The sequence below is a fragment of the Scardinius erythrophthalmus genome (assembly GCF_964197995.2).
Source record: "Scardinius erythrophthalmus genome assembly, chromosome: 15".
NCBI classification, from domain to species: Eukaryota; Metazoa; Chordata; class Actinopteri; order Cypriniformes; family Leuciscidae; genus Scardinius; species Scardinius erythrophthalmus.
Window position 1 is genome coordinate 32592272 of NC_138235.1, and position 14409 is coordinate 32606680.

General features: G+C 37.3%; 1 protein-coding gene and 1 long non-coding RNA gene across 2 annotated transcripts in view; one reads left to right on the forward strand and one right to left on the reverse strand.

Moving 5' to 3' along the window:
• The first annotated feature begins 329 nt into the window (after positions 1-329).
• hoxc1a (homeobox C1a) lies at positions 330-6934 on the forward strand. Its single transcript, XM_081387170.1, has 2 exons — positions 330-1129; positions 6105-6934. Exons 1-2 carry the CDS (start codon positions 559-561, stop codon positions 6449-6451), a joined length of 918 nt encoding a protein of 305 aa, XP_081243296.1. The 5' UTR covers positions 330-558; the 3' UTR covers positions 6452-6934.
• Positions 6935-11437: 4503 nt separating this feature from the next.
• The window catches only part of LOC308703570, a 58213-nt gene continuing 55241 nt past the window's right edge, over positions 11438-14409 (reverse strand). The window contains exon 3 of the long non-coding RNA XR_014031727.1: positions 11438-11995. This is a non-coding gene — a long non-coding RNA (uncharacterized lncRNA). The remainder of the gene's footprint in view (positions 11996-14409) is intronic.

A 14409-nucleotide genomic window follows, 5' to 3' on the forward strand; every position in this document is an offset into this window, starting at 1 on the left:
AACAATATGAAGACAACATGTGTCGAAATTATATTTTTTGGTTAACTTAAATTTAAAACACAAAACTACCCGTTAAGGAAATTAAATGAGTTGGATCTGAAACAAACAGAACAAAGAATCTATTAATATCCTAAATGTGACTTTTCACAAATGCCTTGACATTTGTGCAAAATGAACAGAAATCATCCAGCGTAATGTAATGCGCTTTTATTAAATTCAATATTTTCCACTATGAAATGCAGTACTGATGTTGACCCTTCTTCGCGCACGCGCGAGCGCACACACACTCCACGAGACCTTATTAGCAGGTCAAATAAGTCATTCAAACTTGCTTGCTTTGGTAAATTAACGCTCACTCAGATGAAGGAGATGTCCGGCTATTGGCCAAGAGTTAGAGGGCACGTCATCCCCATCCATCACCGATCGAATGTTTCTACAAGGCATGTCCCTGTCTAGATCTGAGCCTCTGTCCTCTTGCGCGCTATGTGTGGCATCTGTGGATGGAGTTTCTGTCGCGTCCAGCCTCGAATGAAAATCTGGAATATATGAGATGCAGCCATGAATTCTTATCAAGGGTTCAGGGACACAACGTCACTTTTCAAGGGCTATCATGCTACTGGAGTAATGCGTCTGCATCAGGACCACGGAGCTGCTACTGACTTCCCAAGCAGAGAGGAGGGACATGTCAACAACACCGAGGAGGATTTTCTTCAATATCACTTCACGAATCTCAGTGCCACGACCACAGGCGCGTGTTCAAAGCCCTGTGAGGACCCTGGTCCTGCTAACTCGACCAGACCCCCCTTCCCCCATAACCAAGACTTCTATAGACCAGTGCACCCCGTTCGACCCCAAGTCCCCTCCTTCCAAAGCTGTCGTGAGCAGGGTCTCTCCAGAACGGGCTTTTCGCCTTCCTCAGACACTTTAAGAACTTTCTCCGGCGCGCTTTGTGAACTCGGCCCTGTCAACAACACACACCTCGTTGCGCGCACATGCGACGGCCCAGTGCATCACCCTCCAGTTCAGGACAAAAGCACCAGGCACGAGGCTCTAAACACGTTAAATGAGACCTTGCACAGTGAAAAGACATTCGACTGGATGAGAGTGAGGAGAAATCAGTCCCGTACAGGTAAGTTGACTAGTTTTCTAGTTCGACGAACTTTTCTGCAGCGCACCTTAATTGACCGAGTGGCCATATTCTCGGCTAATTTTCTTTTAAATCCTTGTGATGTGGTTTAAAATGTAATGCGATTGCTAATTGTGTTTTTCAATTATAAAATGATTTTAAGAAAGTAGTGTATCCACAGTTGGACAGTAACTTTTCAGCAAGCAGAAATTAATACTTGGAGGAGGAGCTATGAGTGTGTAAGTTTGGCTATACTTGTGAAGGCCAACTTTTTAAACACGTACTTACAAATATAGTGAAGAGTGTCGACTTATGAGAAAATTTAAAGTGGTCCTCACTATAAATCAATCCTCACTTTAAATTTACCCATATCAACAGGTTTGTAGGCTTACATGCATATAGGGTTTAGCTAATATCACCACCTCAAAACCTCCCTACATCATGTAATCACCTAAAAATAATATAGTGAAACCATCATGTACTTAAATAAAAAGTAAAATGCTAAGGTCAAATAATCTGAGCCATATGTATAGGCCTGTGTGTATATATATTATTATAATAATTATATATATTATATATGCGAGTGTGTGTGTGTATAAATACACACATACATATGCAAGCAAAAGTATGAAGCAGTTTATGAAACATCCTCTGCAGATGTGGCACATATCAGGGACAGATAGTTCTTGCTTCACAAATCAGGCTGCTTGTTTTATGGAGAAACCTTTACAAATTAAGGATAGTGTAATACATAAGATCCGCTCTGGTGCATAAATGGGTCAGCAACAACATGCCAGGCAGAATTCCTCCATTTTTATAAATAGCACTTTCCATTTCATTCTATTCTCTATGTTCATCCCTTTAAAAATTCTCTCATTGACAAGAAGCAGCCCAGGCTATATTTAAAGGAGTCCAGCACCCCCTAGCTCTCCATTCAGAGCCAAATAAACTTCGGAGGAACACTTTTCCTCGACAGAGCCCTAAATCTTAATAGAGTCCAATGTTTATATGCTGCAATTAATTTTCTATTTTGAATGTCGGAAAATGTCTGTCAGAATCTCAGCATAATCCTTAACCAGAGTAATGATTGGATAGGTCTGCGTTTAATGCAGTTCAAATGTGAGTTACTTGACATGTGCTCATAAAATGTCACGCTCAATGACATTTGACCTGTATTATGTCAAAGTATTTCATGTTTGTTGTGAGAGCCGTGCGTTAAATTGTGAATCGCTCGTCCCCCTCAGTAAATCACAATATATGTAATAGGTTGATGGTAAAACCAAGATGAGCCCTGTTTGAGTTGTCATTTCCTACGAATCGGTAATCCAGCATTCATATGGTTTCCAGACTGTCAGGGAGAAGAATGTCTGGCCAGGCCACACTGATGATCTAAAATAACTCACAGGCAAATATGTCAGCGAAAAGGTCATTTCGGGCTATATCGCCCAGCGTATGAACAACAGCTGTGGTCATGAAATAGGATAGGAAGGCCTGCTATATCAAATCCCAAATGCTTGAATGGCGGCAAGGCCAGGCGTTCACAATTTGTGTACTGTTTTGTCTGCTGTTTGTTTTGCTCCTGCCTGTCCACCCACATATATAATATACTATACTATAATATAATAGAAAAGCCTACAACTTTTTGCTCTCATTCTTACCTAGATTTGAACTTCACTCTCCCTTTAAGCGCATAAGGCTTAAAGGGATAGTTCACCCAAAAATCTAACATAATTTACTCACCCTCATGTCATTGTAAGCATTTCTTTCTTGTGCGGAACACAAAAGAAGATATTTACAAGAATGGTGTGTTCCAAACAACATTGGATCCCATTGACTTTTGGATTCCATGGAGACATGCATACAGGTTTGGAATGACACGAGGGTGAGTAAATGATTTAATTTCGGGGTGAATTTTCCCTTTGAAGAGGAGCATAAAATAAAATGGTCACTATAAGTTGTGGCTCTCCCTCTGTGCTTAATGTCTTGGTTTTATGGCAAGCCTTATGGAGAAAGCGTTGTATGATGATATATGAGAGGTCTGTCAACAAGTGCTTAAGATAATACTCACATCAACACAGCAGCCAAAGTCAAATGTTAAATGGTAGGGCGAATGTTTATTGCCAGCTCCTTTACTGAAGTTCATTATAACCTAATGAAAAAGAAAAAAGATTAATATTAAAGGGAAAAACATTAAAGGGATAGTTCACCTGTATGACTTTCTTTTTTTCCTCATAAAAGAAGATATTATGAAGAACATTGGACCCCATTGAATTCGACTGATGAGACATTTTTCACAGCATTCCTCTTTGCAAGTCAAATGGGTTTGGAACGACATGCGGCTGAGTAAATGATGGTAGAATTTTCATTTTTGTGTGAACGATCCCGTTAAGTCAGAGATTCCATGCATTGTGAGGGTTATTGTTCTTACTGGGCAACATCAAATGTTTCCTACACTCAACATGACTAAAAGCTTACACAGAGTGTCTGACTGGATCCCCCAGTACAGTGCACACAGTCCCGGTGTGTCATTCTTCAATTATACCCTGACAGCACCTGAATTACTGTGGGCTGGATGCCAAGATGACCGAGGCAATCTGTATCGATCCCCCACCCCCCATTCCCCTGCTCTCTTTTAGGCTTAGTGGGGCACGTCATCCCTCTGACTGGTTGGCCATTTCCAAGTTTGCAAGTCATTCCTCAAATGTTTCGTTTGATTCCTTTATGCCTTCTGGCGACTGCCAATTCTATTATCCAGTAACTCATTCATCAGTGTTTTCATGCACACTTTTTTATTTCCTAAGGAAATTGCTTAATTACTTCATATTTGTCAGTGAATGCACTGATTGTTAGAATATCCCTTGTGAATATTAGAGGTGACCCTACAATTGCTTTTTTTCATCTGTTTGTTTACTTTCAGTTGCACAGCGAGAGCGAGATAAAGACCAACTGTTTGTGCTCTAAGCCTATGAGAAAGGGTGAGGGATTGCTATTAGTGACATGTAGAGTTTATTCATTTCATTGGGAAGTGTTTTAATTGAAAATTCTCATGGACCTCAAGCAGGTAAATGCAAAGAAATGTCAAATAAATATACAATGTTTTAGTTGCAATAACAAAAGGAAGTATTTTAGGAAGATATTAGTATTTTGTTATTGCATTTGCAACCAAAGCATTGTGCATTTATTTGGCTTTTGTCTTTGTAAATCCTGCGTCGGGTCAGACTGTACGTCCATGACTGCAATGACATGACCAAAAACACACACACACACAGAAACATACACGTGGTGCGCAGATGGCATGGAGGTTAGAGAGACACTTGCAACTGTAGCAGTATGTGAGGGAGGGCTCAATGCGTCTGTAACACCCCTGGGGATTTTCCCATCCGACCCCTGTGTGTGTGTGTGTGTGTGTGTGTGTGTGTGTGTGTGTGTGTGTGTGTGTGCCGTAAAGGAATGTGCAACTTCCTGTGAGCTTCCAAAAGCAAACACCACAAGCAAACAACAAAACATGAGTTTGATTTCCATTAAGACAGCTGTTAGTTGACTAGCTCTGTTAAACTGCAGATTTAATGCTATTCTAAAATTAACACTGTAGAGAAAGGCACATTTAGGTGCACTAGGTTTTTTTCTTTTTTCATTTACAGGAAATTCAATGTTGGGCAAAATGGAAAAACTGGAAAGCAGCAACTTTGGAATATTTTTATGACAGGCTGTGATGGACAGTGCATGCGACCCCTGACCTATAGTCATCTGTGAGGAGCAAACAGACAGTCCTTTATTTAGCTTACTGAGACAGGGTTTGCATACAGATGAAGGTCAAGAAATCAAAAACTCATCCTCAATGAAAAATGCCTAGCAAATATAATTTCTGCTGTAGAAAAAGAAAAATGTTGAAGCAAATAAATTTTACTTGGTAAGTTGTCTATATGGAAGAAAATAAAGGCTTTTCAGTGTCATATTACAGTTCAGAGATTTTGCATATAGCTAATCAACACTCTCAGAAAAAAAGGTACAAAAGCTGTCGCTGTGGCGGTACCTTTTCAAAAGGTACACTTTTGAGTACATATGTACCTTTGAGGGACTAATATGTACGCTTTAGGTACAAAAGTGTACCTTTTGAAAAGGTACCGCCACAGCGACAGCTTTTGTACCTTTTTTTCTGAGAGTGAAACTTGAAAATGTATTTCTTTTACTTTCTCAAAAAACATATTCCTGTCTCAACCAAAAGGCAGATGTGGAAGGTTCAAATATCATTGTTAAACTCACTTTTAATCCTTGTAATAGACTACTATATATATATATATATGATCAAGACATTATACCATCAAAATAAGTTAAGCAATTTTCAACTTTTTTTATGTTATAGGCTACAAGATACATTTTTTAAGTCAGTTTAATGCAATTTAAGTTGAAATTATTTACACATCCAACTTGATTGTACTTAATGTAAGGCAGCAACTTTTTGTTTTACAGTGTAGTTATTTATAAATCTCAAATAAGACATGAGCACATATGAATATAATACTATTATATTGTAGCCTACTCTATTTGCACTGTTTTATATTCATACGTATGGTGTGTTATGAATATAAAATCATATTGCATAACTAAGATATAATAAAATAGTAGGCTATTATATTGATATGGTGCTCTTTTTATAAATCAGTACCGATAAATTCGTTTCCAATTGTTCGCGGCTTAAAATTTAATAATGCCAATAATATTTTAGGTAACAATTGTATAACTGAATATATTAACAGCAAATGTATTAACAGTAATACTAACAGTAAAAAAAGTTTACGTGTTTTATTTTCCGTGTTTGTTAACAAAATTGCAGGTGACGTTCCATACGAGATTAATATGAATATAAAATAATTATGAAATCGTTGTTTTTCTTTTCATTCAAGGATGGTAAGCAATGAATTAAACCTGTGTTTTTTTAAATGTATTAATATGTAGGCCTATTGCATTTCCTTAACAGCTATACATCTGGGGAGATGCTCGGACCCGGAGCTGAAGACGGACCTCGGACGAGATGCTGACGAGGACCCCTCGAGTGGAGCCCCGCGAGCTAATTTTACCACCAAACAACTCACAGAACTGGAAAAGGAGTTTCATTTCAACAAATACCTGACTCGAGCTAGACGGATAGAGATCGCGAACACTCTCCAACTGAGCGAGACTCAAGTGAAGATCTGGTTTCAGAACAGACGCATGAAACAGAAGAAAATGCTGCGGGAGGGCCTCGTTCCTGGATTAATGCTGATTACTGGCAGTGATGAGGACTCGAAAAACACACACACTTGTTCATCTCCTGACAAAAGATAATTTCAGTAGGGTAAGATTTTGAGCACTGCTGCTATAGGCTAAAAAATGTTAACAATCACGTGAATATCATGCGCGAGAGCAAGAGAGTGATTCTATTGACAAAAAAAGTATTTACACACACAAAATTAAGTTTGCCCCTAAACATACATATTAATTTATCCATTCAACTGTATTTTTTAAGAAATTAAAGCAGTAACTCTCTCTATGATAAAAAAAAATGTTTGCTCACCTGTTGAGTCAAGCGGAGAAATAAAAACGCACTTAATAGTCTTCTTTTTGATATCTTAAGTGTTTTATTTGCTACCTGTTTTGTCATTATGAATTTGCTTCTGTTATTAAAGATCAGAAAATGAATCGTTCGAATTTATAGATCTAATCAGGGTCATAAATTAATCAGGGTAAAAGTGCAAAGAAAAGTGACAAAATTGATATTTATTTCAAATAAAATAAAAGTGGGGGGAAATGCAAGAAAAAAATGACGACTCGGTTTTTTATATTTTATATAAACTATTATTGCGTTATATTCTATGCCTAAGTGTGTGTTTAAAATAGTTAATAATAATAATGTACAGTGTATAGGCCTACTGTATGTTTTCTAGATGATAAGAAAAAATGCCTAGAGGTCAATTATTGCCTCTTAATTTAAAAAATAAATAAATAATAGATTATTATTTCTGACACTGCTCAGGTTATTCTTCCAGGCTCTAAAACAAAAACCGTGTTGATTGGTTAAAAGGCATCATAGCCTATCATTTTATTTTTAACAAGTAGCGAACTGCATATCTGAGAAAAGGTAGGCTTAATTATTTTTGAACTACCATTTGATGTAATTTATTTAATGCAATTAAAAAATGTAATTATTTATGGAATAAAGCATCTTTAACGTGCATGCGGACAGATTGAGTCGCGCGCATGCACGAGCGCAGGCTGCACACATTCAGAAACACTCAACAGGTTTGCTGCCGTTTCGCAGACATACTGTGTCTGTCATATTCATGCTGCTTGTGCTTTTATCTGCAAATAAAGAGCGCCGCACGATGATCGGTGATACTCGTCTTTCTAAATAATGGCGAAAACCTGTCAACGTACAAAGTGCCTCCACTTAGCCGTGTATTTTCACCAATTTATTGCTGGAAGAGGTTAAATCGAGTGCCACGGGTTGAACCTTCTGATACCAACTCCTCACTTTGATATAGCATCAAAGCAGTGCATTGAGAGCTAGAAAAACGGTGACGAATAAAATGAGACTTGTGATTTATTTGTTTTTTTGGCACCGTTTACATTTCGAATGCATATCCTCAGTGTTTTTTATTCATGTGGCATCTTTCAGATATACTTTATCATTTTAAAATGTTATATGGATAAACATGGAGTTATTTGCCCTGCAGTTTCTCCCCTTTTGTCACTATTCTATTCGTGGATTGACACAATATTTGATCTGGAATAAGAGAGGGCATTATCGTCATTTCTAAACGATCGATTTATCGATGTTGGGTGGATTTAAGCTGATTGAATTTTAATAGATTTTTCGTGATGGGTTGAATAATTGCAGCATTTAAATGCAAGCTATATTTTTTTCACTCATTTATTGTTTTCAGTGAAATCACTGAAATTAAGATGTCAGATTCTTCACAACATCAAACTGAAAGACAATATACTGTCCCTTTAAAATGAACAGTTTTTTCACTGCATGAATTCCATTTTGTTTGTTTGCATAACAATCGTCAAAGATCATTTTAATTTGAAGGATTTTGCATATTACCCCCTCTAAATAAAAGCAGGGAAGTCCAGGGAAGAGATTAATTATCTGAACAGTGGAAATGAGTCTTCTTAAATTATATTAAATGCCCTTACAATTGTCTAGCAGCATTAAAATCGAGATGAGTTAATCAAACAATATACCGGCGACTAAAATGAATTGAAATAAGCGTTCCTCGAAACGCTTTTTTACGTCGGTCTACTTAAAACATGTATTCTCGCCATGTTAGGAACCCTATATGCACGAAGCACGACTCGCATGCCTGAGCCTGCTAATATATGCAGTTACTCCAGAGTTCACCTTTCACCTCTTGACCTCTGTTCTGCCTCGAGACAGCAGTGACCCGGTCAGTGACTCACAGAGAAAAGGCTGCATTATTAATATGTGTTGCAGCGTCTTTCACACTTCTTTCAATTTTAAAATGTTTATGTTACAGTGTAGGCTTCTAGTTAATTAAAATTGTGCAAAATTATAGAATAAGACCATTTATTAACGTATCGTTTCAATTGAATATAATATGTAATAACAATAAAATAACACAATTATTGATACGTTTTCTTTATATGATTTGATCCATAATCTTTTCTGGTCAAGTTTTTTGAAGATAGAAAAAAGTTGACATTAAAACAAAGAAGATTATATGATCACCTTTTTTTATGAATAATGAAACCTTCCAAGTAACTTTTTTCATTTAAAAAAAAATAAATTAGACTTATTTTTGTGCGCTTGAGAGCGTGAATGCGGACTTAATGTTCCCAGGTTTAGGAGAGATAAAAGCATAGGCTTGTTTACGATACTGTAGATTCTTTCTCGAAACGTTTGACGCATGAATATGTACAGCTTTCAGGAAGAACGTTTTTTTTCTCTAGAATGCTATAGCTCATTAGATTTCACCTTCACAATCTGATGTGTGCGTTTTAGCTCAGTTACACCCGCGTGCAGGGGCTTAATGCCCACGTTATGGCACGTGGGTGCAGAAATAGATAACGTGATAGAATCAAGTCTAATCCTCACTGCACTGTTGCATTTTACTCAGTAATTGAGAGGAAACGATTTTACCTCGCTTATAGCGATGCTCTTGGGATGATGACCAAAGCCATACATTATTTTATGTATTAAAGGCCTAATATCAGTTGAGTCTGAGTGAGCAGCAATGACTAGATGCAAATACACCGAGAGAAAAATCTGTAGTGTTCTGCTAGTGTCAGCCACACAAACTGAAGTTTAAAGGTAATATTTAATTTACCTTTACAAGTAACTGGTAATAAAAAAGTGAACAATTAAAATACTGATATTTACTTAAAGTAAGATTTTATTTTAAACTAACAAACATTTGTTAATCAGCTAATAAAAATAGGTTAAGTAAATAAAAAGTAGTAATAATAATTATTATTTTATAGGAATAACAAAATGTTATGTTGACTGGCATCACATTCATGCAAAAGTGTAGTCAAAATTACAGAACATTCAGCTTCATCAATTGCGCACATTCCTATACTATAAAACAATGTAATATATGAAAATAATGATGATTAGATTTAAATATGAACATTTAAAAACACTGTGCTTATGCCTTTTAATAATACACACACATATACATTGTGTGTGTGTGTGTGTGTGTGTGTGTGTGTGTGTGTGTGTGTGTGTGTGTGTGTGTGTGTGTGTGTGTGTGTGTGTGTGTGTGTGTGTGTGTGTGTGTGTGTGTGTGTGTGTGTGTGTGTGTGTGTGTGTGTGTGTGTAAATATATGAATATATATAGGGGAAACTATCTGGGATGATTTTAATATTATATATACATATATACATGCATACACACACACACACACACACACACACAGTAGTCAACATTTGAAGTGGATCAAAACCTTTCACCAAAGTTATACATGAATTTTGAACAATACCCATTCTTGTCATAGGACAACTTTGATGAACTTTTTTTGATCCATTTCAAATGTTGACTACTGTATAACAACATAGAAAAATCATCACATACAGTTTCACCTAATTATAGGCATCACAATTTAATATGAAATTATTGAAATATGGGGAAAATATTTTTATTTTAATTCAGTAAAAAATCGTTCAAAATACTTACAAAGCAAACATGTTCAGAACATGTTTATATGCATTTAGTATAGCTATGTCAATTGGTTATTTAAAAATATAGTCGTCCTCATTCTGTCCGTTTCAGTGGCGGCCTCTGATAATGGCTGATTCTGATGGGTGGTCCTTAAAATGGCTGGTTACTGTTGTACACTAACAAAAGGAGGCACACAGCTTCCAACACCTCTTCACATCCCACACACAGTCTCCAGTACAAACACGCATTGTATCAGTTCTTATGCATCGCAAGCAGTAAAATGAAGAACTGATACTCGTTTGTTTTTGCTTGTCAACCGCACACGTAAAAGGCGGAAGTTAGAGGGAAGGTCTTAAGGCACCTTGCATATATATATAACGCTCAGGGGCGTGCACACGCAGACCATTTTCTAGCCCTCGTTTCTCCTACCATTTACGACTCCAGAGAACAGATGTTTGGGGACAGCTTACAGCCTCAGCGAATTTCTGTGTACAAAGCAAACAGCAGCACTCAGCACTTCTAGCTGGCTAAGAAATTGCGCTCTCTGAGAAGGGGGAGGGGGAGAACGGAGAGAAAGGAGCCCAGGGTCTAGGAATCCGAACGAGGAAGAGAATGGGAGACGCTTACCGAGGTGAAACTGTGTCAAGGTTACGTTCAGGGGGGGTTTGCATTCAAACCAGTGCACTACACTATTAAAAATGTGTGTTCTTGGCATCTATGGTGTTATAAAGAACGTTTAACATCCATGGAACCTTTCCATTGCACAAAAGGTTATTTACAGTGGAAATGGGTTCTTCATGTTACTCGCACGAAAAACGGTTCTTTTAAGAACTGACGAAAGGTTCTTCCATAGCGTTGCTGTAAAAACACTCTTGGAACCTTTATTTTAAAGAATGTAGGTGATGTGAATGTGACAGTGCAACTCATATGGTCCTACAAGCTCTTCCTCTGTAAGTGTCACTGGCATATATAAAGGAGGCCTTTATGTGTGGATCCCATGCTGACCTCTATGGTGTAGCACTGCGGACTCTCAAAGTTTGGATTGCCCTTTGAAAAGTTGCAGACTAGCACTACTGGGACCTAAAAGCAAGGCAACAAGAGAGCATGTATATTTTTGCTGATGCAGATATTTGGGCTACAAAAACATAAAGGAAAAAAAACACTACATTTATTGCACAAAAGCAAGAGGCATATTCTTCATAAAACAAAGAGCAATGTGGAAAAAATTAATAGCAATATTTCAAGGCTTTCTCTTAACGGAAACAAGGAGCAATTTCAATGCCATATGTTTTGTTCCATTTCATCATTCACCAAAACAAACCTTTTATTTCATACCTTCCATATTGAACGCCTGCTGTAAACAAAAGTGCAAAACAAATATGCAAACACAAGCATATTTGACCTTTCATGTTCACATTTTCAGCTAACCAAAAATGAATAAATGAGCCCTGCAATGCTTATTTGTCTGAAGTACGCCAACCCCCCAAACACACACACACACACACTTCCCTTCTGCCTTCGGTGAGGTTGCCATAGTGATAGCCTCACAGACACACGAGGAGGTGGAGGGGGAGATGAGAAGAGCAGAGGACGCCGTCTTTCTGTCTGTCTTCCAATAAGACATTGTGCCCAATCTACCGATCCATGTCCAACAGGAACAGAACCTTCCGACGGATGCAACCGTCCCATTATCACAGCGACGCACCTGAAAGTCATGAATTGGGTTAATATGGTAAATGAATAAAACAATTGCACAATGATAATCAATTTTGCACCATTTTTGCATGAATATTCATGTGCCCATTGTATAGAAATACAGACAAATTAAAGGAAGAAAAAAAGTTTCGTGACCTAAAAATGCATTAGCAGAAGAGCTATACTGCATGATAATGATGTGCATTTCTATTGGCCAGTCGGTGCATGGGGAAACCCCCTATATGTACATATATACACACACACACACACAAACACGCATATATATGCAAATAAATCATTCAAATTCAATGTGATACAAAATACTTAAAATGCTGTATACCTATACAGCATAATAATTATACATTTCTATTGGTCAGTCAGTGCATAGGGGAAAAGCCCTGGTGCTCAATCAACCCACTGTTTTATTTTTCATCTTAACCGTCTTCCCCCTCTCTCCTATTCATCCATCCCTCCACCATTCCTCTCCTCCACTGGGCCATTTATCTTTCCCTCCCTCTGCATCGCTCGCTGCCCAGCCGATATCAAGGCGTGATCCTGAGCCCTTCAAAGGTCAAGTGATACAAGGTCATTGGCGGGTCAGGCCTGCTGACTGGCTGACCTCCGCAAGGACTTCTGCCAGCAGCCAATCACACGCCGGCATCTCCCACAGCAGCCTGCCTCTATCCCTGGCGGGCCCTCGGCGGCGCGTCACGTGATCCTTAACGGACTGAAGCATCATGATGGAAATGATTAATGATGCTTTTAGTACCTGTTTAGAATGAAGCTGTCCACACTGCACTGTAATTACCCACTCCCAGGCGGCAGCTGCCTAACATAATTGCTTTTTGTTTGTTGACCTGGTTTACCAGAGAGAAAGATGGCTTTAGGTAGGTGAAGTGTGAGCGTTCGAGCATGTTGGCATTTTATAGAAGCGAGAAAGGTGCGTGATCATACGTGATGTCAGATTTAGCTCCATCCTTAAAAGGCTCGGCTGAACCATGTGATTTTTTTTTTCCTGTTTCAGGCAGAAAGGAATTTTGTTTTATTTTTGAAAGTGCATTTGATAATTCCTCATTTTTATGAGGCACTCTGGCCACTGAGAGGTAAACACGAGATGTGTAAATCTGCAATAAAGTTTCATAATCAACAGCTGTGATTGTAATAAGTAATTCGAAATAAACTAAGACATTGGTGAATGAAACACTCCTTCCTCTAATTTCTGTCCATACGTCTTAAAACCAACCAATATTTCAGAAGAAAGCACTTAAACTGTTATACAGCTATAAACACTACTTGCATTTGGTCACACATGAATCAAATGATGGTCTCCAAAGAGCTTCAAAGAATGTTCATATTCTCAGCGACAGTATTAAACCGGAATCGCGATGGGCTGATTTGAGAGTCTGAGTTGGGAATATAGAGTTTGAGTGTTTCCCAACTTTATATTTGCTCCAGAAAGCCCCACAGCCATCATTTAGGCTCAATTACCCCTTCAATGACACCAGACATATGTCACACAGTATTAGCATTCTCAACTATATTATTAAGATAGTCATTATTACAAGGATTTACTTTTAAAGTAAGAACAATCTATATCAATCTATCGATATATATATATATATATATATATATATATATATATATATATATATATATATATGCACTGTCTGTGTGTGTTCCCTGGTTGTGATATATTCCCTGGTTATGACAGTAATACCAGAAATATTTGATCCTGTGTATTTTGGTCCCCATAAGGAAAACAGGCTTATAAATCATATTAAGTGATGTTTTCTGAAAATGTAAAAATGCAGAATGTTTTCTGTGAGGGTTGTGTTTAGGGGTAGGGCATATAATAAACAGTTTGTACAGTATAAAAATCATTACTGTATATACACACCTATTCTTGCAGCAGCAGAATAGGTGTGTATATACAGTACAGGTCAAAAGTTTGGAAACATTATGTTTTTTTATATTTTTGAAAGAAGTCTCTAATACTTATCAAGGCTGCGTTTATTTGATCAAAAATACAGAAAAAAACAGTAATATTGTGAAATATTATTACAACTTAAAATAATAGTTTTCTATTTGAATATACTTTAAAAAATCATTTATTCCTGTGATGTAAAGCTGAATTTTCAGGATCATTGCTCCAGTCTTCAGTGTCACATGTGACATCCAGTCTATCACATGATCCTTTAGAAATCATTCTGATTTATTATGAGTGTTGGAAACAGTTCTGCTGCCTAATATATTTGATGAATAAAAGGTTAAAAAGAACTACATTTATTCAAAATAAAAAAATATTTTCTAATAATATAAATCTTCTTTACTATCACTTTTTATCAATTTAATACATCCTTGCTGAATAAAAGTATTGATTTATTTCAAAAAAAGAAGGAAAAAAATTACTGACCCCAAATTACT